At 40.3% G+C, this 27,106-nt stretch overlaps 1 protein-coding gene across 3 annotated transcripts in view; it reads right to left on the bottom strand.

Annotated features, from left to right (window-relative positions):
• LOC117536709 (single-stranded DNA-binding protein 2) overlaps positions 1–27,106 on the bottom strand; it is a 58,617-nt gene that overhangs the window by 14,708 nt on the left and 16,803 nt on the right. For all 3 annotated transcript variants that reach the window (XR_004567612.1, XM_034201692.1, XM_034201693.1), the window contains exons 2-4: positions 20,864–20,936; positions 11,055–11,116; positions 10,639–10,723 (exon numbers count right to left, since the gene is read on the bottom strand). Coding sequence is in view for 2 of the 3 variants with exons in the window: in XM_034201692.1 (XP_034057583.1) it covers positions 10,639–10,723; positions 11,055–11,116; positions 20,864–20,936 (220 nt within the window). In the remaining variant the exon portion in view is untranslated. The remainder of the gene's footprint in view (positions 1–10,638; positions 10,724–11,054; positions 11,117–20,863; positions 20,937–27,106) is intronic.

Raw genomic sequence — 27,106 nt, forward strand, 5'->3', positions numbered from 1 at the left:
ATCCTCTCAAATGCCATTAGTCCACTTCCTGAACAGGGGAGGTGGGGGGTGGAAAAAAGAGATGCGCGCGCACACACACACACACACACACACACACACACACACACACACACACACACACACACACCACACACACAACCACACACACACAGCAAAAATACATTCATATGCTCACATTTAAGAGAGCGGAAAGAGAATAAGAAGATTAGTTTCCGCATTAGTGTGTCCGCTCAGAAAATAACTTGTAGCTGTCAGTCACTGTCAAATCCATAACTAGAGTGCGTATATAACTCATGGTTGTAATGAAAAAAGGCAGAACAGAAGTAAGAGAGACAGATAAAAGTTGAAATGTGTCTTTTATCCATGTATTGTTCAAAGTCTCCCGTAGTGACCAGAGACAGATCAACATGCTCCATTGTCCAATCCTGAGCCAAACTCACTTTTTAATGTCAAGGCAGGCTTAAAATCCCCCTCTGGCATTTCAAAAACATTTATTTATTCTCCCCTAACCCAAACACGCCATATGCCACACCAGTAAAACACAGCAGTGAGAGGAAAATGTGTTCTCTTTGTGCACTTGATCTCTGCTGTTTAGAAACAATATCTTGCTGTGTGCAAGCTGCCAAGAAAAATACATATATTCTGTGAGTGTGTCCATATGTGTTTGCCTGTTGGATTGTATGCCAATTTCATACAGCATGGGTCTTGTTTCTTTCTTTTTTTCAGGTCTTTTTAGAACAAGGACATTGTAGTTTCTTTTGAGTGACCAGAGGGATGAGACCGACTTCAAATTCACTCTTGTTTTGGAATTGAGCTCTGTCCGTTTTATTTGGAGGTTAAGGGCCAGAAATGTCCCAGACCCAACAGAATATATTCATTGTTTTTCAGGAAAGTCCCACACATTGTGCCTTTAAAGATTGGATTAGGAACCAGTTAGTCTTTGAATGTAAAAAAGAGATTAAGTCACACCTTGTAAACAGACACTTTGTTTTGGTATTTTCTTTAGGTTTGTTGACAATAAGAACAAATCTAATTCTTAAATTGCTGATTTATGGTAAGCTGTTGAAGTCACCAAAAACAGTTAAGATGGAGCAAGACAAGTTTGTGGGACAATCTCTCACACATTACTGTAGTGTAGTGTATTAAGAACCTATACAGAGAAAAGCATAGGACATCCTTGATGAAGGTCAAACCTGCCTTGACTCCTAATGTTGAACTTCTCCATCTTTTCAGTCTTTATCTGCAGCACATTGTCCCATACAACAGAATTCCCACCAGCACATGTGATTACAAGGTACAACGGCAGCACAACATCACTAATTTGCTTGGTCTCACTGGGTGATTACAGGAAAGGGGATTGTTGTACAGTCTGTGAATCCCTATTGTCACTATTGACCCTTGTGAACACCTCTGAGGCTGCGAGGAGCTGTGTAACATGTGAGGTGGAGCTGTGGGCTGATGCACTGTCAGATAAATATACAGAGCTGAAAATGATAGTCTCTCTGGTGCTTGGTATAGCCACACCTCTCCCACCACTATCTCAGTTGGTTTAACGACATTGGGGGAGATAAGGGAGATGTAGCGAACACAGAGGGGAGGAGAGGGGGAGACACAGAGGAAGATTTAAACACCACGGCTAGAGACGATGTCTCCGACTTCCCTATAATGGGAGATCGATGCAAAGACAGAATATTGATTCACCTTGAATCCACAGATTATGTGGTCCTTAACACTGAATTGTTCCAATTATATGAAAAATATATGGAGATTGAAGAGTGGATTTGAAACAGAAAACGGGCAGAACCGTTGAAACAAAGGCTGATCAGTCAGAGGAAGAACTATTGAGAAGTCTAATAGTGCTAGATGGGCAGACATAAGAGACAGCACAAGATAAGGATATGAGTGTCTACAACAGCAAAAAAACAAACACCGGGGTTAGTTGGGGTCAAATAGATAACATGCTGGTCTCATTGTGTCAGCAATCTTCTGCCCTCCTGCTCTCCCTCCGTAGTCCCGCTGCTTCTTATACAGATCAATCTCTGGATTACTCAGTATTATCCCTTTAACACACACAACCTTTACGGCTGCTGCTGTCTAAACTTTGCAGCATTTTTGTTACGCCCCTCCTGGCCGGGCTAGGAAAGACTGGATGTTTAACTAAACAATGTGTCCAATGTTCAAAAAGTATTTAAAACGAAAATATCTCATCCCTGCCTCTTAAATATTTCACACATCTGCTTTGACTCCAATTTGAACTTCATAAAAATATTCTTGAAGCTGCAAGAATGAAAGCTATTTCACCATATCACTTTTCTCAAACTGCTGCAAACACACAACATATGCAACTGACTAAGCCTCTTAATTTCATAATCAATAATATTAACTGCAGTCAAACTAGTTGCTATTCTTCTGTCGGCCCGAGTTAACCTCTCCTCTCCTCTCACTCTGCATCATGCCCTCACTTTGCCCCTGCCTGCTGGCTTGCATATGTTCAACATCACATAAACACGCCACCTTGCTCGTGTCCAAACATGCATATGACATGACTCAGCGTACATAGCAGTGGAAAACATGCTCCTCTGAGACCAGAGGGCTGCGAGCAATAGGCAAGTGAAAGAGGAAGGAAGACGATAAGAGACATAAAGAGTAATGCAGAAGGATAGAGGACAGAGACAGAAAGAGAGGATAAATGAAGAGAAAACCCTCTGATGGGAAAGAGAGAGGATGAAGCAGTGAAGAGTGAGGGGGACGAACAGGGGGGGAATGGGAGGACAGAGCAAGGTTGTCCTAAAAAAAAGTAAGCATATGCAATTTAATGTAAGCATGCAGTAAGTATTTAAAATGTGCATTGTCCCTAGTTTTTTTTTTTTCTAAAACTGTTGAAGAGTGTGACAACCATTCCCGATCTTTCCCTCCCCTCACTCCCTCTACACTAGTCTCAACTCTCTATTGCCATGGCATGATTTACAGTGAGTCACCTCACATCTCCCTCCTCCTCAACACAGCCGAGAAGGAACATGGGAGCATGTTAAGAGAGAGAGAGAGAGAGAGAGAGAGGAGAGAGAAGAGAGAGAGAGGGAGAGAGAGAGAGAGAGAGAGAGAGAGAGGAGAGAGAGAGAGAGAGGGAGAGAGAGAGGAGAGAGAGAGAGAGAGAGAGGAGAAAGGTCTCTGTTTCCCTGGAAACAGACTGGGGGTCTCCCCAACCCCCATTGGTTCTCCACTGGTTGCTTGTTACCCACAATGCTCGGAGCCAACTGTGCAAAAATATAAGTTTGCATTTCACCCCGTTGGAATCCAGCCGTTCCTCTCAGGTTTGTTTTTTATGCTAATCCATATCCGGATAATGAAACATCAGACCTCAACACGATTTTACGAGGTTTGGCTTTTTTTAAATTATTGCTGTCGGGAATGACTGGATTTATGATGCAGTTTGCAGCTCTTTTTGTAATCAATTATTTCATGATAAATTACACTAATCTCATAAGAATAACAACACAATGGGAAATAACTGATTGTTTGGAACTAACTAATAATCAGATTATAATTTGTTCCAGTAAGAGGTCATATTATCTTCAAAAGGTTTGAAGCAGCTGGCTGTAATTGCAACACTATGCAATAAAGGCTCGGAGAAACAAGTTCTGGGTGTTTCCGCTTCGATGGAAGGCTGGAAAAGTTTTTCAAAGTTGAAATGTAGGTGGAATTATTACATTAAGAGAAGCTCTGAATGAGATTATATTCCTGTGTTTAGGAAGGAGCCGTGATTTGAAAGATTTTTAAGCATTCTTTCAATATTATAATTTATGTGACAGAGTGCAGAGACAAGACAGAACCCTGGACAATATTAGATAACGAAAATATAATCTTGTCCAAAGTGGACATTTTGACCTGCGCAAGAATGTTTTCACTGTATTTCACGGCAAACAAATAATAATTTTAAAAAAAAATGTTCTGGCAAAAAGTGGGCTATAAAGTCAGAAAGTGTTGACTTCATAATTCAACTTTTTCCATTGCAACTTTCTGGAAAAGATTGTGCTATACATGGCAAAATATTCGTACTTACAAAGAAGTGTGTCGGAGAAAGACCCTTTTTTTTGTAGAAACATTGCTTGTACCACTAAAATTACAGAAAGCTAAATAAATGTGAAAACAGTGTGTATGAGTGTCCTTCTGTTTAGCGTGACAGCTCACATTCATACTGTACAGTGCATGTTTCTCATCGCAGACAGAAGGTGTTTTCAGCTAAGCCCCAGGGCCACTGCACCTCTCCGTCCTTCAGTCACACAGACTGTACAGTTTGTATGCCCTTGTGTTTCTGCACCATGATGGAGATGAATAAAACAGTCCTGTGTTGTAGTGCATGTTTACAAGTGTGGCTACCCTTGAGCTGTACAATCAATACAGAATATGCATGCTGCTGCTGTTAAATTGAGTGAATACATTTCCATGCATGAGTGAGAGAGTGTGAATGTTAGACCTGGCAGTATGAGACAGAGCATTTTTATCAAAGGGGGTTACTGCTGGCGCTGCCTCTTGATCTCTTCTTCCCCTCTAACTGCCGAGCGCCTGCTATCTCCCACAGCGATACCACACAATGATACCAGGCTCTCCTCGCGTTGAATACTCGCCTGTAACTCTGCTGCCTATCTGCAGTCAGTGGGGTGCAATGACACGTTTTTACTGGAGTTTGCCAAGTAGCAAAAACAGAGGTCTCTCTAAAGCTGAGGGGTCATGAGAGCATTAAAGGCAGAAATATACTGTATAATATAAGGCAGATGCTATTTACACCCGGGTGTCCGTAGCTAACAATGCTATTAGTATTTACACCCGGGTGTCCGTAGCTAACAGTGCTATTTACACCCGGGTGCAAATAGACACTCCGATAATTAATTGTTTATAATATAATGTATACTAAACAACTGTTCTTTCTTCATTTGTTCTTGAAAGAACAAGACATAAATATATATAGCCTACTGTATAATATAAGGCAGATGCTATTTACACCCGGGTGTCCGTAGCTAACAATGCTATTTGCACCCGGGTGTCCGTAGCTAACAATGCTATTTGCACCCGGGTGTCCGTAGCTAACAATGCTATTTACACCCGGGTGTCCGTAGCTAACAATGCTATTTACACCCAGTCTCACGGCATTTCGTGTTATAGTCACGACATTTAATCTATTTATTCGTGTTCACCAACACGATTTCCCCCTTTTTTTTCGTGTCACACAGAACGATTTTAAAAGCAATGTATTTCTATTGGTAGTATGTTTCGTGCCTGCACCACGTCTTTTTGTCCGGTCGGGTCTTGGAAGACCGGAAGCTGTGTGGTTCATAAAAACATGTTCTTACATGTTCCGGTGACTTCATTTTGAAATTCAGTTCCTGAGGAACGGCAAAAAAGCCCGAGATTATAGAATCAAACAAATAAATAAAAACAAGGATAATTGTGTGTTATTGTTGAGTAAATAACAGTGTGTTATTTAGAAAAGAATAACAAATTAGAAGGAAAAAAAGATTTAAAAAATATTTCAGTATTCTGAGGCTCTGAGCCCCATTTATTTTCCTCACAGACGGCAAAAAAAGTCCGACATTATACGATTTAAAATAAAAACAATAATCGTGGCTTGATATTGAGTAAGAACATGTTTTTATGAACCCCACAGCTTCCGGTCTTCCAAGACCCGACCGGACAAAAAGACGTGTTGCAGGCACGAAACATACTACCAATAGAAATACATTGCTTTTAAAAATCGTTCTGTGTGACACGAAAAAAAGGGGAAAATCGTGTTGGTGAACACGAATCAATGGATTCAATCTCGTGACTATAACACAAAATGCCGTGAGACTGGGTTGGCTATTTACACCCGGGTGCAAATAGACACTCAGATAATTAATTATTTATAATATAATGTGTATACTAAATAACTTTTCTTTCTTCCTTTGTTCTTGCAGAAAATGCTTACAACTCACAGTATGCCCACACTGCTACAATACATACTAGTATGTAAAACACAACATTTAAGGCATCACAGGTTAAATGATGTGTCTACCAATCCAGTGGTCAATCTACAGAAAATGAATCCACAACTATTTGTATCATCAAGACAGCTACTCAGCTTCTTTGTAGTTTTTTCTAGTAAATTGAATACAAGACATTTGAAGTCATACGTTGGTGAAGAAAACAGATAAGACAATAAATATGATTATAGATTAAGCAAATCATTTTTAGTTATTGAAGTAAAGCCATGATTTAAAATGTACATTAAATGTACACACATAAAATACATTTTCAAAGGTATCAAGACTTCTCTCTGGCTGGGCTAAAAGGAGCATTACAAACCTTAATTGGACTAAATTAAATTACCTTACTCCAACATCATATTTGAATTTGTCAGGAACAAACTTTTTTAGATTCAATATAAGGTAACATAGTTGGATAATGTGTTCAACCATTTTTAGAATTTGCTGGGATTTTATGGGTGGAGTTATTCTCCAGCTAGTCTGCCTATCTCTCGGTTTGTCCTAATTTATTTTATTTATTTGTTTTTAATGGCCATCCTGCCTGTCACCTTACGAGTCTGCATGCGTTGCCTGGTTGCATTCAATTGTTCCTCTTGTTTGCTGGTTGATTGAATATTATCGCTACTCTTAAATCTTTCCTCTGTGAGAATCAATTACACATTTACATAATAGAAACAAATATGTAAAGCTAAAAGCCCAAACAGTGCCATATTGGTAACTGTTTAGCCATTACAAAAGACCCTTCAGAGAAACCTGCCAAGTTCAGTTTACAACAAAAATTGTTTTAATTCATAACTGTAAATAAATCACAATAAACAATTCGTATACAAAAACCTCCGATTCATCTGGGAGGACTCCTTTTTAACGGACTTTTTTCAGTTAATAAACTCATTCTTATCTGCAGGCTGCACAGCACAACCAGTACAAGTGTGGGACACTGATAATCTCCTGAAATCAGGAGTGAGATAACTCTCCGTTTTTTCATTAGTTCATCTAAACTCCCGCTATTTTCTAACTCATCTGCCAGTCTGCTTACCTAACCTCAATTCTGTCTCCTTTCGCATAGCAAGACAAATCCACTGAGGGAAAGCAGTAAGTAACTGTATAATTATTCTCCAAACTCCACACCAAATACACACTCATGCACCAATGCACAATCCATATAGAGAAGTTTGTATTTCAATTAGATGGAACAGTACAGCAAATATTTAAAAAGGTCTAAATGTCATAATGTAGTAGAAGAAATGCTGCTAATATGCTCAATATGAATAATATCAAGTCATTTCATGCTGGCTTGATTCTTTCTTGCTCCACTTTAATCTGCCCACATTTTTATTAACTATCAAAGTAATTAGTCGGGACAAAAGTTTGGCGCCATGAAAGAAACCAGTCAGTTAAGAACCAATATTTCCATATATATTCCATATAATATTTCATATTTCCCTCCATTATTAACTATCATGACATATTGCAATATAGCTATATAAAAGAACACATAAATGTTAGTGAAGACAACTCTCTACCGTCAACTTTAAATCCCGCATCACTATCCGGAATAGCATGAGATGAGCTGCATGGATTGATGTCTTATTCTTCGAAGAAAGGAAAGCAACAACAGCTGACTTTTGTCTCTAATAAGGCAATTTCCGGACCAAGCATGAGAGTTTAAAAATAACTTGTTTTTATGACTTCATGGCCCCTTGCAAATGGAAACCGCTCATTTAGTATCAAGAACACAATTTACAAAGCACTTAACAGAACTGTAAACGGCCTTTCTGATGCCTGAAAAGCCTTGTCTGAGGATGGAAATCAATAACATTGCTTTTCTCTTCACCATCGCACTTCACTTTGTTCAACCAACGTTTCTTTCTTTCCCTTTTAACTTTAGATTACAGGATGAATGTCCTAGAAGACCATCCTCAAACACTCTAATCCTGTGTGATGTGATCGTCTGATGAACAGCACACAAATGCATGTATAACTTCATGCTCATGTAAACAGAGGGAGCGGGGAAATAATTACGGTGCAGAAAAACACAATTTCTTTAAGTCAGATGTACTACATCACCTTGCCATTCATTTGGACTTCACTCAGTAATTACGTACCTGAAAATAATTACCATCAAAGCCTGATTAAAATCTCCATCAGTCTCAAAGTCAGGAGAGTGAATGAGAGACACCAGCATTAAATGAAGGCGTCCTACGACGGCCACCGCGGTTGTCCTCTTATTTTGTTTTAATTGAGCGGCAGATATGTAGGTAGTAGCTCTGATTGGATCTGAGACGCAGCGCAGCATTGGAACAGTTGATTGAAAGTGACCTTGGTCTAATTACAATTGGTATAATTATAATTCTCTGATTACATCCCTGCAGGAAGTGAAAGAATAAGCTGTGCTAATGATGTTAAGATTCTCCAGAATGATTCCTGAATAGAATTGATTCGGATCTGATTCGAAGAAATACAAATATCCTCTTATTGTCGTCTTGAGCACAATTAGATTAAATTGCTGTAAATGTGTTTTGTTTTTTCTTTGATGGTGCGGAGTGTTTTAGATGAATGTGGTGCCGGGGAATCTGAGGCTAGCAGAATCAGTGACATATTTTAAATAATCTATTAAAACCCTTCACTTTATTAAAGCCTTTCATTAATAATGCCAATAGTCAATTTCAATCTACACCCTTGTTTTATTTCATTTTACTTTATTCTCTAAATGTTTTCCTGTTGCTATTGTTGTAACGTTGCATAGTCTTTTTTTTGGGGGGGGGGATTGTTTGACCTCATGTTCAGTTGCCGCCTGAACAGCTTGCTTTTAATCCATGTAAAGCACACTGTTATTTATTGCCTGAGATCGCATGCTGTGGTTTTATTAAATGTGCCAAGTGCTAGGACTGTCTTAGGGAAGAAAGCTTTTAGATGTGCAGCTCCACTAACATGGAACAGTCTGCAAAAATAATGGAAAATTACCAAGCTAGTACCACTACATGTTTTTAAAGCTCAGTTGGATGCTACAAAATCAGATGCTGTTGGTACCTGTACATGTGGTTAGATATGTAAATTGTAATCCCTGTACATTTTGCTGTATGATGTCCTTTTGTTGTTCTGTTGTTTATGTTTTTATGTCTTCTTGTGGAACCTACTGCTGCAGGTCTCCCTTGAAAAAGAGATCATTGATCTCAATGGGATTTTACCTGGATAAATAAAGGTTTTGAATTTGAATTGAATTGTTACTATGTTTTGAAAAGTGCAGTATAAATAAAGTTATTATTAATAAATGAATTCAAAAAGAATATGTCCCTCTTTTTGACTCCTTCTCATTTCCATGTTCCCCTGCTTCCCTCTCCCGTCTCACAGGGCTGAGGTCGTGTTGCCCTCCAGCTCCCTTCCTCTGAGCCAGGATGACATCATCACATAGCTGCCTCGTCCTTGGAGTGCCTATTCATCACCCTGATCATCATCGCCGGCATCAGCAGCATCACCTGCGTATGCACACACATTTAAAAGCACATACACCTAGAAGATAAAAGAAGAGGGCCCCCACCGGTTCTGCAGGACCGCAAGCCTGAAGGGAAGAGGGAGATAACCACAGAGGGGAGGAGGGAAGATCCTGCTGGGCTACGCAGAACCTGTGCACTTCCAACAATACATGTCAATAAAACACAGTATAGACAAATGTGATGAGTCACACTTTGTGGGAGAACTAACAATGTAGAAACCAGGAGAGAGAAGACCCCCCCACACCTAACGTCTAGAGTTTCCTGTGAGGTGAATCGCACTTCCTTTCTCTTAGTCACTAGCTAATCTAAAACTTGATGAGCCCTGGCACTGCTCTCTGTATTCCTGTTACTGGATGGTGCATGACTGAATAAACCAATGGCTTGATGTGCGGGAATTACACCAGTGAAGTGGAGCCACACTGAGAAAACACAGCAATAAACAATGTTTCCACCACATGGGCCAATGTCTGCCTGCCCAGTCTGCTCCTCAGCGCAATGTGCTCCCAATATTTTAGCCGGAACACGTCCAACAAGCAACACGCAATCAATTAAACAACTCTTTTGATCAACGATTCATTGCAAGATAAAACCATTGGAGGAGGTTATAAAGTTAATTTGTGGCCATACTTAAACTAAACAGTCTTAAGTATGTTGTGATGGTAAAGGATGTGAGAAACTGATTAAATGTTGTGTATCCCTCATAACCTTATGGCTTAAATTCCAAATGATGTATTATTTGGACATCTGTTCTCAATCCATATCCTTGTTTTGGTATATTTGTTGGGCTTCTAGGCATATTATCGTAATTAGAAAACAGCAAAATTCAAACCACTGTAAATTCAGCATGTAGTGTCAACAATCTTTGTCAGTCAGTAATGACAGACAACCCAAAGCGGGTTTTGTTCCCTAATTCAGTCTAAAGGAGCAGCAAAACTAAAACATCATGAGCAAAACAGTCATAATAAGGGATTGACTGACTGTATTTGGCATTATTCCCAATGTATCTCATTTTTTAAATAAATCTCTTTCCATTCACTCATGATGTTTCAATACACAATACATCTCCCGGCATAGATTCCTGTGTTGATTAACCAGGAGGAGCAATGAAATCAGTGCAGACTCACGTAGTCATGGAAGGCTTTGGCCTCACTGGAGTGTTCACATGAGTCTCTTCTCTCTGGAGCCGCACAGTACAAGTCCCAGAAAACACTGCAACACACAGAGAGGCAGTCAGAGAGAAGCATGACGGCAAAACAGAAACATTAAAGCCCAATAGATAAAAAATAATAGTCCATTTTAGAGGCAGTAAGTAGGATTATATTATGATCATTGAAATAGACAACTTTAGGAGAGTGTGTTCGGATTTGCAAACAGCTACTTGAAGAAGAGCTTTTGGGTACAATTAATGAGATGAAGATACATTAAAATGGTAGGAGAAGGAGGGGGAATGAGCATTTTAATTAATATTGTCAATGATGGAATGAAGAAAAACAGCATGAGGAGGAATGTAACTTGATTCATTAGGCATAAAAACACTCACCACCACCATGAGTGGAGGAACCCCGGAGGTTCTCCTAATGTGATGTTCTTCTCCCATCGGATCTAGCCAGACAGACAAAGAGAGATGCTTCAGAAACAAATTAGGTATAAAACATGGCTGACATCTGAATTACATCCTTTATAAGGTTTGAGAGGGTGCAAGGGAACTCTTACAACACATACCATTATGTAATTATATTATGATTCTCATACCAGAGAGTCATAAGTGGATAAGTGAGTCTACGTATGCCTGAGAGCCTGTATATCCACAAGTAAGAGAGTGTATGTGTGGAAGAGTGTGTTAACCAAGTCAGGGGATATGCTCAGGCTAAGGTCAGAAACATGTACCACACCACACACAGGGTGACTGTGACTGTGAGGGAGTGCGGTCGTCTTTCAACCATAAGGTTGTGGGTTCGATCCCAGCCCATGCAGTCAACATGTCGATGTATCCTTGGGCAAGATACTTAACCCTGAGTTGCTTCCGATGGCATGGCAACGGTGTGTGAATGTGAGGTTCTAGAGTAAGGTACTCTGCTCTGTATGAATGGGTGTGAATGGGTGAATGATATGTAGTATGTAAAGCGCTTTGAGGGGTCTTAAAGACTGGATGAAGCGCTATATACAGTAAGTACAGTCCATTTACCAGCCTGAGGAGCCCCATCAAAATGTTGACTATCCCAAAGCCTTTAGCCTGTTCCTACATTATCTGTCCTTCTGCTCCCAGTGTTTCATTCACACTTTGCTTCTTTCTAGTGTATATTGTTATATTGTATAGCCTCTGTATCTGCTGTACCTTATTTTTACTGACTTTCTCCTTTTCTTCCTAATGTGGGTCCAAGTCACATTTTAAGACAAAATAGTTTATGGTTGTTCTGAAAGGCCACACTCGATATTCGGGCAACATTTTATTTCAATCTTTAATTCAATGCAATAATGGTGTGTTTTGTACACAAAAAGTGACAAAACTGATCCGCCTTCATTTACCTGTTATATCTAACCCATCATTACTTATATTTATACATTATTTTTGGTGTTATAATTCTCCTAAAATCCAAAAACGACACACATTGCTGTGTATCAGCTTTCCAGGTAGGCTATGTTGCAGGGACGTCCACAGACATTTGGAGGGGCTATTGCTCTAAACTGGAAAAAGGGCCTCCCCACCTTGTTTTTAATGTAAAAGGTTCATGAAATAAAATGTGCTGTCTGTGGCTCAGTGGATAGTGTGCTGGACTTCGAATCTGGGGATAGCAAGTTCGAGTCCCACTGCAGTCAGCATGTCGTTGTGTCCCTGGTGACACTTCACCCAAAATTGCTGTGGGGATTGTCCACAGTACTGAATAAAAATAATAATAATAATTAGGGATGCTCCGATCGATCGGTCGATATCGGCCGATACCGGCCGATACTCACTCTCTACCGATCGATCGGTGCTCTCTAAACATGCCGATCGCGATAGCCGATCGCATGACGTAAAATACATGACACTTTTCTCTGTGTGCGGCAAAACAAGCTCGCCAAAATGTCTTCACCGGTCTGGCATTATTTTAAGGTGTCCGAAAAAGACAGTAAAATAGCGGTATGCAACGTGTGTGTGAAGCAGAAATCCTGCAGCTCCGCCCGCCGGACTGGTAAGCGGAGCGAAACACACAAGAGTTAGACCTAACACACCTAGCTATTTTATCTACCTCTGGAACAAGCTAAACTAGTTATTATAGATCAGTGAGCTGCATGATATACTGACAGGCTGTCAGGAGAGGGAGAGAGGGGGAGAGAGAGAGGGAGAGAGGAAAAGAGAGCGCTTCCGCTCATTTCTCCCGTGTTATTATCCAAAGTGAATGTAAACTTGAATAATGTACATCATTTGAATGTAATAATTAAGTTGATTGTTGTTTGTGGAAGCTCCACAGAATGAGCCCCATTAACTGAGTTTAAACATCACTTTTAATGGAAGATTTAAAGTGATGTTTAAATCTTCCATTTAGGCCCCGCCCACTTGATCGGATTGGCGATCGGTATCGGCCGATACTGATTCCGGCGATCGGCCCCGAAATTGGCAATCGGAGCATCCCTAATAATAATAGTAAGTCACTATGGATAAAAGTGTCTAACAAATGACATGTAATGTAATAAAAGCACAACACTGTCATTGCAAGCGACACTCAGTTGACTTTCATGTCCAACTGCTAAATTCGTTGTTCAGGCACATTTTTTGCAGTCCATATTTCATTAAAATATATAATGTTAGTAACTATTAAAGAAAAATGGGGACAATTCTGTTTTAATGTAGTTTGACCATTGTAACTGCTGGGCAGACATAGGCTACTGATAAAATAGGGCTTCTAACTAATTACCTTAAATAAACTTAATTAATTAAACCAGTTCAATATTATTCTTATCATTCTATATGAGCGCAGTAACGGTAAGGTATTTCATTACTTATTTATTTAGAATTCCATAACTTAATAACAGAGATGGTCAAATTAAAGTAGAGACATGGCAGAAATCCTACAATAAAGCGGAACAGTGAAGTGTTCTCCCGTGAGAGGGCAATCAAGAAAAGAGAGTGAGCTGCCCCGTTGAGGGAGTTCACGGAGCAGATGAAAAGACACAGAAAGACAAAAGCACAATAAAAAGTATATTTAGGTGTTTTTTGTTGTTGTAAATAACCGACGGTGTCAAGAGGTAGTAAAGTCCCCTGGTTTGTCCCCTATACTCTAACGCCATTTGGTGTGATCACCCAGAGGTTGCGCTAGACTTTTTCGCTGCCCATCATTTTGTCGGACAGGATCGTAAAACTTCTGTCAAAATCCAGAATTACCTGTCGGCCTTTACACAACTCTGAAACTCTGGAGAAAGCATGCTTGTGAACTGTCAAGGGGGGGGGGGGGGGGGGGGAGAGACAGTTCACATGCGCCGTGTTATGCATGGCTGCTGCACCTCGCGGGAGCGTGCACAGCGTAAAGCCAAAACTCAGACATTTCAATGATTTGTACGGCACAGTTAGGTTTGTAAACGGTATAATTTCCTTTTTGGAGGGCATGCATAACACGGCATAACACCGGAGCCTCGCTGCGGGAACACTTTGGCGCTGTTCCGAGTTTGTTTTAATCTGTCAAAATGACGGACTGCATTGTTAAAAAAAATCCGTCATAGACGGAAAATATTCGGTTAACGCGACCTCTGTGATCACCATAGCCATTTGAGGACGGACTCGGAGGGCTTTCCTTTGCTTTTAGCTGTCAGATTGTAAACAAAGTCACATGACTGGGGGCAGATGAAAGCGCTGACAAGTTGTGTTTTTATCGCAGTGAGACACTACAATACTAAATGTGGGCTTATCATGTTGATTCGGCCAGAATAGAAAAAAAAAAAAAAACTCTCGCTCTCTCCAGAGGGGCAGGTCAGACAAAAATGACAAACGGGCTGTTGCCCGGACAACATTAGCCCGTACCACAGTGTTTCTCAAACTTTTTCATACCAAGGACCACCTAACCTATAAAAAAATACTCGCGGACCACCTAACTCCACAAATATCCAAAAACACATCGTTTTTTACAAATCGCCTGAAAATGGTACAAACAAGTGGCAACATGTGTGATTATTGTGGTTATCTGGGCTATTTCATGCAATCGAAAGTGAAACTTAAGCTCGTTCCAATGCGGAGATATTCCCGCGAGAGTGCGACAAACTTAAATAAATGTATTTCTTTCAAATGTAACATTTTACCAATATACTCACGGATCACTAGGGGGCGCTCACGGACCACCAGTGGTCCGCGGACCACACTTTGAGAAGCACTGCATAGGGCCCGTACCTGTGCACGTCACTGCTATGTTGTGAATGCTATGAGAATGTAGGCTAACATTAGCTACTTGGTCCTGCCATATAACATTTTTGAAGTTTACACCCCCAGCATCCCCAACCTAACTCTTTATCTGAAATAGTTTATATAAACATTAGAGTATTGAGCTAGCCTCTGTTTTGCTAAAGTGCTGTATCCAAGTCAAGCATCTGAAGAGGAAATTAGAAAAGCGAGACCCCCTTGAGTAACTAATGTTAGCTTAATGAGTTAACTAGCTATTTCAAAGAGAGTCTGCTAGCTAAAATGATCACATCAGGCGGGCATAATGGGAAGCTACTTTAACCAGACACAGAACAAACAAACACATCAGGAAGCTGTGTCTTCTGACACTACTTCTATTAAAGGTAGGGTATGTACATTTGAGAAACCGGCTTGAGATACACTTTTTGTTATATTCCATGGAATGCTCTTAACATCCCGATAGCAATGAATATCTTAAGTGCTTTGATAAAAAATCCATTAAAAAAACGTTCGGCTTGTTTGAGACGCGTTGCGGCTCGCCTCGAAAGTAGACGAGAGTAGCCGATCGCAGCCGGGGGAGGTACAATTGGACCAAGCTCGCAGAGACGGCATTTAACCCTTCACATTCTAACAGAAACTGAACAGGCAGATTCGAAGGATTTATTTATTTGGAAATGTTATTTTAAATACAATTAAATCAAGTTATTTTGGTCAAACTAAAAATGTAACAAAAACAAATGTTTTTTTTTAATGTTTTCAAATATTATTTTTTAAAATATCTTAGGCCCTCACAGAGGGCCTAGAGCAGTGTTTCTCAAACTTTTTCCTACCAAGGACCCAGTGGCGGCCGGCCCATAGGGGCGCTAGGGGCGCCGCCCCACCTCTTCCCACATTCAAAAAAAGAATATTAAAAAAAATATATTAAAAAAATATATATTAAAAAAATATATATATAAAAAAATATATATATTTTATATTTTTATTTTTAATGAACAAGGTAAATATCATACAATTGGTATCAGTAAAATGTATAATCTACAATAAAATCTCGTTTAAAATTGTGTTACGATGTATAAAGTTACTGATAAATCACATGTTTCCTGCCTGGCCTTGCCCGTGGCATTAGTTTATCATTACCGGGCGGAGCCCCCGAGACAAACAGCAGCAACCAGCACGTTGTAAAAGTCTCAATAGTAAACTGTGCCGCCGAAACATAATTTCAGCCAATCAGCGCCGTCAAATATGTTGGTCACGAGGGCGCTCACGTTGGCGCCCACGTTGCTGACGTGACGTGAGTTGTTTTTTAGACACGTGAGTGACCAAGGTGACGCAGTATTTAGAATGGTGTGCAGGTGGAGTCGCCGGACCTCGGTCCGCACCCAATTCCGTGTAAGAGCTACTCTCCAATCCTTTCCAAAGGAGAAGTTTGGGAGATAAATTGATGCTTAAAGACCTTGGACCGGACCAACCCGATTTGTATATATCACAGTAAGCTCGTGCAAAAGACAAAACGTATCAACGAGGCTAGCTGGATGCAAACAGGTAAATGCTATCTTTTGTTTCCCATGCTTGCTCTTCAAACAGCCGGGGAGAGATACGATCTGTTCAGAAACTAGACAAAAGTTAAACAAGTAGAAACCACAGACTGTCTGTGTCATGGAGAATACAGTCGCTGGTTTATTTATGTCTGTATAGGCCGTTGTTGTGAGTGTGGACGGTCGGAACATATATAACGTTAGCTTAGCCAAGCTCCATTCAGAAAACAAGCATTCTAAAAGGTTTTTCGCCTGCCGTCTGTCTGCAGACTTGTCAAAGCATTAATTCATGGTTTTTACTAACCGGTATCAGTATGTTGTTACGTCGGCATCATTTAGAAACGTGTATTACAATTTAATCACGGTAAAATATGTTCATTTTGTTGTAGTTGTAGCTCCCGAGCCAGCGCGTCTTGTTTGAATGATGCGAGTAAACACAGCTGGCAGCCGCGGTGAAACTCGAGCGACTAGAGCAGTGCTTCTCAAAGTGTGGTCCGCGGACCACTGGTGGTCCGTGAGCGCCCCCTAGTGGTCCGTGAGTATATTGGTAACATTTCACATTTGAAATAAATACATTTATTTAAGTTTTTTGTACTCTCGCAGGAATATCTCCGCAATGGAGTGAGCTTAAGTTTCACTTTCAATTGCATCATATAGCCCAGATAAACACCTTCATCACACATGTTGCCACTTGTTTGTACAATTTTCAGGCGATTTGTAAAAAACGATGTGTTTTTGGATATTTGTGGAGTTAGGTGGTCCGCGAGTGTTTTTTTATTGGTTAAGTGGTCCTTGGTATGAACAAGTTTGAGAAACACTGGACTAGAGCGATGCGATTGGAGCGTTTAGAGCGAAGCGAATATTCACATCGCGTCCGGTCTGAACGCAGCATTAAAGCGAGCTCCGCGCTGCACTGGAAACGCGCCATTACATCACCAGAAGTCCTCATTTAAGGGGTCATTTCTCCCATTTCTTTTTTTACTCACTATATCAAAAGCCCCACCAACAATATTTTACACCAGCCGCCACTGCAAGGACCACTTAACCAATAAAAAAAACACTCGCGGACCACCTAACTCCACAAATATCCAAAAACACATCGTTTTTTACAAATCGCCTGAAAATGATACAAACCAGTGGCAAGATGTGTGATGAAGGTGTTTATCTGGGCTATATCATGCAATCGAAAGTGAAACTTAAGCTCGTTCCATTGCGGAGATATTCCCGCGAGAGTGCGAAAAACTTAAATAAATACATGTATTTCAAATGTGAAATGTTACCAATATACTCACGGACCACTAGGGGGCGCTCACGGACCACCAGTGGTCCGCGGACCACACTTTGAGTAGCACTGGCCTAGAGGGCCTTGACGGCTCGCCACTGCTATAAACCTGGTGGTGGTAAATCTGCCTTTGTAATCAGAGACAGAAGAAGCAAACAGAGGAGGGCGGGGCTTAAAAAATGGTTTCCAACATTGGGAGTGTGGATGAAAAAGACACCATCTAACAAACGCTTGAATCATTTTGACACCTTATCACCTCGGTCAAGGTTAGTGTCTAACATGAGCGCTGACATCACCCACAATAGGGATGATTAATGCTCGCAGACAATGTCAACTGCAATGTCTAGACACACACACACACACACACACACACACTGTTTAGTCTGCCTCTCCTCTCTATAAACAGACTTACATCACTTTTAAAAATGATCTGATGATGATCTTTTTAATTTCCTTCACTGCAACATTTAATAAAAGAATAAGACCACTGTACCACCTGCTCTACCTTCAGAGTGAACATGAACTAGAAAAACAGGAACAACTGAATCACTTACAATCAGACCGTCCTGACCTTAGAAGGAATGCCCTGCTTTGAACTGCCTCCCGTTGTTTATCCCACATGCTTTCAGTCTAAGTTAGACATTCTAGTAAAGAGTTTGGTTAACTTGAAACATAAGAGACAGCTGGCAGTTTCCATATATACAACATGAAAAATAGTTCTTCCAAAAGATGCAGAATGAGCATCCCTTATTTCTCACATTTTAATTGGCTGTAGCTCAGTCCAGACACAATTGTTTCACAACAGTTTAATTCAGGACACTTTTTAGCGTGTTTTTTTATTCTACACACATCTGGAACGCCTCGGAGAAAATAGAATTGACTGTGCCTGCATGTCCTGTCTTCTTGTGGTCTGTACTCCCGGGGGTTTCGCTCATTTACCTTCAGCATGCTAGTGACAAGCCTTTAGTGTGATCACTGGCAGATGGAGGCTGTGTGGGGGCAGCTCTCTAGAGTGAGGATTGAGATTTAAGAAAAGCTACTTTTACAGTTTCTTATTTACTCATATATTTCAACCTTTTCATTCTTGCTGTCTTGTTTTTTTCTCCCTCATGATTTCTGTTAAGGTGTTAGCATATTGTTGGCAGGGCTGCCAACACTCACGCATTGAGCGTGAGAGTCACGCAATTAACCCATATCTCACGCACTCACGCCACACTTGCCTTTCCTCACGCTAAGTTTTCGTCCAAAATAAATTTATATAAATATAAAAATAAAGTGAAGGAACAGCAAACCGAGCGGTCTACGAAATGGGACGTTCTTCTGGCTTAGTTCAGTAAAGTTGGAACGGTATTGGGAGATTCTAATTTCACGGATCAATAACTCATGAACAAAACGTTATTGAGACACAAATGACGTCTCCTCAGTACCGTGGTAAGGTTGACAACGAACTACAATCACATTTCGATAAAAAAAAAAGCCAATACGCGCCGTCCTCCGAGCTGGACACATTACGTTGGTCTCTATCTGCAGCCGGAGAAGAAACGAGTGCTCAGGGACCGTCTGCAAAGTGCAACTCAGAAAAAAGAGAATACAATAATATTCAATCACTATTATACAGCTTATTTCTACCAAACTCACTACACACATCAATAGTCTCCTGTGTGTCATACTACAGCAAGGAGTTTGGAAGAATATGCTTTTGAATAATCTTGGGGAATATTTATAATGTAAATCTTCAATCTTAAATCTTATCATCTTAAATAACTTTACTATTATACAGTATATTTCTACCAAACTCACTATTTGCATTGTTGTTGTTAGCATCTGGTTAGCTTAACGGATATTAAAAGCTGTTTCTAAAACAAGGAAAGGGAGAGCTCTGTCCTGTCAGACTGAGAGATAACTACAGCTCAGTGAGGGACTCTCTGTTTAGATATATAACTTGTACACAGTTTGTACATGTTCAATACATTTGTAACACTGTACACATGAACGTTTCTTTTTTGGGTTCACCAAAAAAATGTTTCACTCCAAGCTGAACTCAAATGTTGGCAGCCCTGTTGTTGTTATGTGATCGTAGGCGTAAGGCATAAGGTGTGTAAGGGAATTACAAATTGACTGAGCCATCAACGTATTTTGACAGGGTTGCATGATTCTTGGTTTCCTTTAGTTCTGAGCTGTCTGATTTTGGTATTAGTATTCAGGAGTGATTCGTCATTTGTCTATTTTGGCTCTTGTTTCTCGAGCCTGAGGTTAGATTGTTAATAAATGCAGATGCTACAAAGTGGATAACAGTCCTTTACAGCCATCCCACTACTCCAGCTAGAGCTACATTATGAGCTCGTAATGTTTATAAAATGTGTGTTTGGAGTGTGTGCATGCTCATACATGCACGCCCGTGTGTATTGTTTGCAAGTGGCTGTGTTTATACTTGTTAGACTCTTAGCTAATGCGTTCCCACACTTGAATGCGACACTGCCTATCCCTTTCATCTGCCACATCTGTCAAAGAAAGAGCAAGTTATATGGCAGAGAGGAAAGGGTGTCAGAGCGGTGTGTGTGAGCACATGTGCACAAACACACACTAAAAGCCAGAGTGATGAGAATTGGTGCCAGCTGATGATGTAACCTTTTCCATCCCCCTCTCTTTGTTCTCCTCTTCCTCTGGCCGATGTACAAGCGGCCCCCAGCCTCTGTTTCCTACATAGTAATTTACTGTCATTTACAGCAAAGCACTAGAATCAGCTGACCTTATTTTCACCCTGGCACCTTTTTACCTCTGCAGAATTAAAGTGAGAACAAGCTTGCTTCTCTGGAATAGTTGCTGAGAGATGACAAAGAGGAAGTGGAGAAATCAGAGAGGACGGGAAGGAGATAGAAAGAGATCGACTGAGACGGAGCTGCTGAGCGGATCAGTGAATGATCTCAGTAAAAGACATCAGCTCCTCGCTGAGCATCGTAACTCTCCTCGTCCTCCGGCTCCAGTCCCACTAAATGCAACACTAATGTTAATAACGTCTGCTGCTACTAACCTGTTGGCTCAGCACTGTAAGGCCAAGCTAATTCAATTAGCTGCTACACTAAGTGGACACAGGAACTGGAACCTTTCAGAGTGGACACATGAAATACATGGGCTGCCTCTCTGAGACACACTTTGTGACTTACCTCTGAGAGAAAAGTCTGTGCTGACTTCTGCGCTCCTACATGCAGCAGGTACTCGTACACATACAGAGCTAACCTGCACAGAAAGATAAAGAACACAGTGGAAGAAAATAGTCAGTTTGTGTATTAAGATCAAAACAGGCAACAACAGATGGGTGAATAAAACTGGTAAAACATTTTTTAAAATAAACATTATAAAAGGAATGGAGGCCAACAAACGCTCGACATTGACAGTGAGACAGTTACGACAGAAAAACATAGTACTAACTACTTATACTTATACTACGTAATACACAAACACCGCTCAGTGTCAATCAAATGCCCCAAAGATTCCTCTTACGTATTACTTGAGCATTTCTGAGTTTCAAGTTCAAGCAGTCAAACCACTGCTTTGGGACTCAAGACAATTACACTTCCTTCTCTATATTTAGTACAAGTCCATATTTAAGAGGGAGTTTCTCCCAGGAAAGCGCCACACAATAAAGATGAGAGATCCTACGCATGGATACGAATCGCCAAGCAGCTTTGCGATGCAATGTGCAGTTATGTGTGAGGGCGTAACAGTCCATTACAAATCTCACGAGGAACAGAAAGACACACATCAGCTTCGGGCACAACTAAACTTCAGAATGCCAAACAACATGGCAACCTTTTAAGACATTTGAAATTCACCCGACATTATGCTAAATCTTAAACCCACCTGTTTGAAGAACAAACAGAATGGTGATAAGAGTACGCTCGGTGGGACCGCACTGTAAAAACACCTCGGGCCTCGGGCTCTCCACATGGCTTTGATCACAGTGAGAATTAATTACAGGCTTGATTTGTTAATCAATTCTCCTCCCAGTGTGTCTGTGCTGCTACTCGACTTACAGAACAGGGGGAGTGATGATCTACTGGGTCTATAAATACGAGATAAACACTGATCCACACAAGATCAATAGTAGATCACACTGACTCCTTACAGCACCCTGTAGATTTGGACAAGCGGGTAATGAGCAGGTACAGTTCATGTTCCCTGAATACAATGTAAATGATTTCATATCCGTGAAATGTACTGTATATGTATTTAGCGACAATGAAATAGTTTGATTTTGATTATGTAAAATGGGACCTAAAGTTTGTTATCTATACATATTGTTGGTAGCATTTGGTCATTTATCATTTTAATTTACGATTATTAACATTACTGATTGATCTGCTAATCAAATGCCAGAAAACTGTTAAATGCTCATGACATAATGGTGACAGAGTGTAATAGCTAGTTTTGTCAGACCGTCAGCCAGTCTAAAACCCAAACAATCCAAAGTTTACTATGAATAGAAAAGATTAATGTTCTCAAATTTGGAAAACAGAAATGAATATATCTTTGGCATTTATGCTTTAAAAACTACTTACATTATTGGTTGATGAAAAATCGAAATAATGGGATTTATTTTCTATTACTTGACTAATTGTTTGACAAATCAATTGTATACAAAACTCAAATTGAAGCATGACACAGCAAAAGCTTTGACCTGGAGCTCGGTGTGTCTGTGTGTCCATGAGGTGTGTATGATTGTGTATCGTCATGCGTGAAAGATGGTCACTCTGGGACAGCAGCTGTCCTCGAACCTCCGCTGTAAAGCCAGGCGGCTGCAGCCCGTCCGCACTCCTCTCATATCGAGGTAAAAATAAACTCCCCAGACAGCCCTGTCTGGAGATGATGGACTGCACACCTTTCTGCTCTGCACACAGGTACTCTCTCTCCTTGCCCCCTCCTCCATTTCAATCTCTCCTCTTCATCACTTTCACCCTCAGTCTCCCCTCTTCCTCCTCCTCTCTGTGCCTGTTCTGTCTTGATGGCTTTCTTCCTGCACTCTTTTTTGTACGAGGCCATGTTTGTTTGATGATGAAAAGATGAAGGGAAAGCAGCAGAAGCTCTTCCTCATCATCCTTCCATCTCTTCCTCTCTCTCTCTGTTCCCCCGTGGCCCGGAAGTTATGTTTAACCAACGAGATAGAGAGAGATCGTTTCACAGGGACAAGGTTAACGTAACAGAGAGAGGCTTAACAAAACTCTTGACACCTTGACAACAGAACATGAATAAAAGATGCGGACATTTTATTTCAAGGAACAGTACAACTCCGAACATTTCGAGGTACACACTCACTCAGCCTCTCTGTTCTGCCTCTCTTTCTGTCCTGTCTGTCACTCTCCATTGTAAACCCTAGCAACGGCAGCATCAGTACAGATCTATTTATTAATACTGAAAGATACATTTGTAGTGAATACATTCACAGAAATGACAACAAGCCTGATGGACTGCATGAATGAATTCAGTGTGCAACTGTGAATAAATAAAGAAATGGAAGCTTGTCCTCAGAATGCTTTGGCCTGTTTTCAGTCAGCTGTCTATTACCACAGGAAAAGAAAGCCTGGCTCTGTAGCAGAAAAAGGTCTGACCTGGGATTGATTTCATAAAGCTGTAAGATGTGACCTTTGACACTGAAAGGGTTTTAGAAAATGAGGAAACCCAGTGAAGGTGGAAGCAGGAGTGCAGGGTCGAGGAGAAAGGTGGATGAAAGAAAGGAAAACGTTACAGGGTATCAAATGAAAACAGGTTAATGCAAGTCTTTGAGGAAAAAAAGACAAGTAGGGGAAAAGGAAACTAATTCATTCACTGCTTGTGACCTTAAACACAATGCACTGCAAAAATACATAAATCCACTCCGCAGGACTGATAAGCAGACAGCAAAGCAACAGAAGGAGGAGGTACGTTGTTAGCATTCAATATCTTTCGAGCTTTAACTCTAAAATGAACTACTAATTTCCTCAAGGACGAGATAGACTTTGAAAACATAAACCCCCCTCACGATGCTCTCTCATTGTTCAGTTACTACTTGTTCAGCTCAGCTGGATAAAAAAACCCAATAAACTATGAGGAGGTTGACTGACTGACTGACTGACTGACTAAAAATACTGAGCGGAGATAAGGTTTGTGGATTACAGCTCAGTTCAAGGTTGACATAAGTGAGAGCATTACAAAGACTCTCTTGTCATTAAATAAACTGTCACTTTGAATAATCTTTGCATTAGGATTTGAGGTAAAAGTGCTCAAACTCGGGCAGGCAATGCATTTCTAATGGTTTTACTCCATATTTGTTTCTCCACATTAAAGCTCTTTAGGTGTTTGCCCTTGCTGTCGGACATACACCGGAGAATTTAAGATTTTTTTTATTTCGTACCTGTCTGCTCTGGCAATTTGGGTTGTAAATAAGAACCACTTTACATTAATCACAACTGCAACCAGGGTGATTGAAGAGATCAGGTGCCTCCCACTTTGCTTCCTCTCCCCATGTGCTGTGAGTGTGTGCGGGTGGCAGGGGTTGTTGGTAAAAGTGGAGAAGGTGAGTGATAGGAGGGGGACTTAAAGATACACACCTGACCCTTTTCTCCTTCAAATTCAAGTAGTTTTGTCTTCTGTGAGTAACTTTTAATGAAATTCACATTTGCAACAGACAGTCGGACACCATGCTGACTGCTCCTGTAAGTCTGCACAAAACCAGACAGCCGGTGAGATTAAACCAAGTTTCTACGTAATGCAGGCAGCGGGAACTGCGACCACGTCTATGTTGCTTTGTTCCCGAGCCGTACAGAGAGCAGTGAGATGAGAGTAGCTTGGAGATAAATCACAGCCTCATCTTAAGGCCTTTACATTAACTGATTTTCCAAGATCAGCATTTAACAGGGACCATTTGATCGTTGCTAATCAATTTACTGCCATGGCGATCAAAGTCTGGCACGGCTTCAAATGAAGACAGACAATGGCTTCACTGATTGGATTTGCCTGTCAAAGATTAGCTCCAGATTATTCACCCTTGTTAAAGATGAAATGTGCATGGATCCGAATGGGCATGTAAATTGATACATTTACAAGACTTGCTGCTGTGCTGACATCGCACTATAACACATGACACAGATCAAATCCTTAATTAAAAATGTTAAACATACTATCTCCGTAAAATACATACTTCACCTCTTCAGTGGAAGAATACAAATTACAGTAAATGGCGCAGTACTTGTATCTCCTTATTCTGCATTATTGGGAAAACTATCTGGTGCAAGTCACAGATTATATTTTGTAGCCGCACGTATTTAACTGTTTAAGATGTAAAAATACACCACAGAAGAAGAAGCACAGTAGAGGCAGCAGCATCTCCCCCTTCGTACTAAAACGCAATACATCTGCCATCTTTGCCCATATTAAATGTTCTGCTGCTGGGTGTGGGCAGTGGCAGGAAATCATCACTATCTACAGGAAGTGATGAACACAAACTGTCTCCTAAGCAGCAGTTACAGAGTGATAGTCAGAGAAAGATACATTGTCCATTTTGGTTATTATCACAAACTGCAAATTCATAGACTGTAAAGTGGACATAGCCTCCGGGTCTGAAAAAGTGAAGCGATTGAGATAGCTCTTTAAACCTGCATTTAGTCCACTGGTTGCAGAAAGAAGTTTGATATATGTTTATGAGAAAAATAACCCTACTTCTCACTTCATTTTATTATCCGAGTAAACATTTTGGTAATGAGTTTATGGTCTCATTAACTGGTTTAAAGTCTTTGTGAATACAGCATGACGTTCATTTTTGATCTCATTTGAAGTTAATAGGTGAAAGCTGCAGGTTAATAGGCCAGATGATGTCAAATAGGGATTCACTTGGAATGTAATAATTGGAAAAGGTAAAACCGGTTCAACTCATTCAGTAAAGTTTGCTATACACAGATTTACTTAGATCTCAGACAACATTTGTTCTCTTTTTGTGATTTCTGGGGCAACACTTGACAGACAAATGAATGAAATATAAGAACAAACACAGAGAGTTAAACGCACCCCCCTCTCCATGGAGGGAGGGAAATTACAAAAAAGAGAAAATTAGAGAGAGAGAGAGTGATGGGGTGACGGGAGCGTAGCAGAGAGAGAGATGAAAGCTTCTTGTGAAGAGCAAAAAGTGAAGAAGGGGGATTAGAGAGACAGGGTGAAACAAAAAATTGGTGAGGATGGAGGTGATGGGTGCCCGTGGATGAGCTCCAAGATGAATACTCGTGAGATCTGTAAACTTTCATATTCTAATGTTGAAGTTTCTGACTGAGCGGAGTCTCAGTTATTCAAGCACCCTGCTGTGGCCTCCTTCTGCAAATTAACTACAAAAAGTAGACCTGATTCCTCTCTAAGTTAAAAATCAAATGACTACACGCTGCGCTGAAAACACAAAATACAGAACAGATTAAATATACATACAGGGATACATGTAGGGATACTACACCGTAGAGTATGAGCTGGATTTCATTATAATTGTAAACGAGTTCAGTGTGAGAGGTAATAACAATGGAAAAGTAATCCCAGAGTGAACTTAGTCACAGTCAGGAAGTTAAAGACCTGTAATTATCTCCTGGATATACCAACCTACTACAGGAGACTAAATTGCTGTCTTAAATCTCTGCCGAGTGTGTTCAAAGAAAGTAAAAGTGATACTGGGAAATATCTACTGAGAGCTACTGTATAGTGTCTTTGCAGCCTTTTGCTTTCAAGGAAATGGAAGAAGTCAGAATAATAAAGCAATAAGAGTAAATCTAGCAACTTCTTAAAATGTCTCATGGATGAAAACACAGCACCTTACAATAAATTAGACCTGCAGTAAACTCCAGTTTAGTTAACCTAATGAATTAAAGCTATTTTCCTTTTAGCATAAATTAATAAAACAACCCATTATGTGTCTTTTATGCATGGGGAGAACCTACCTGTTCCTCTGTGCTAACGCGGCTTGTTTAGAGTTTGTTGTCATGATTTCTGAGGATTTTGTCTTGCTATGTGTGTTACATCACTTTGCAGCATATGACTGATGCAATAGAGGCAGCGACAGCAGTAACTGCAAGTACAAAGGCAGCTACTGAACCAAGGGAGATACTTGCATCCGTTTTATAAGGCCAGTCAGCATTAAACAAGTCCGTTTTAAAAGCTTCAGATGTACAATATGGTTTTATTTCTAAACAAGACTTTTTTTTAAAGCTGATATTTAAAAAAACACAATATACTGTATGACCGAGTTATACTTTACCATAAATGCATAATTTTAACAAATAATCAGGATGTTCTTAGACTTTTGTTTCTGTGACCAAAAGAAACATTACACTGTACATTTTAAAGTAAAAAAACTAACTCAACCAAAACACTTAATGGTGTTGTTCATTGATTAATTTAAA

This window comes from Gymnodraco acuticeps, unplaced genomic scaffold, assembly GCF_902827175.1.
Source record: "Gymnodraco acuticeps unplaced genomic scaffold, fGymAcu1.1, whole genome shotgun sequence".
Classification (NCBI taxonomy): Eukaryota; Metazoa; Chordata; class Actinopteri; order Perciformes; family Bathydraconidae; genus Gymnodraco; species Gymnodraco acuticeps.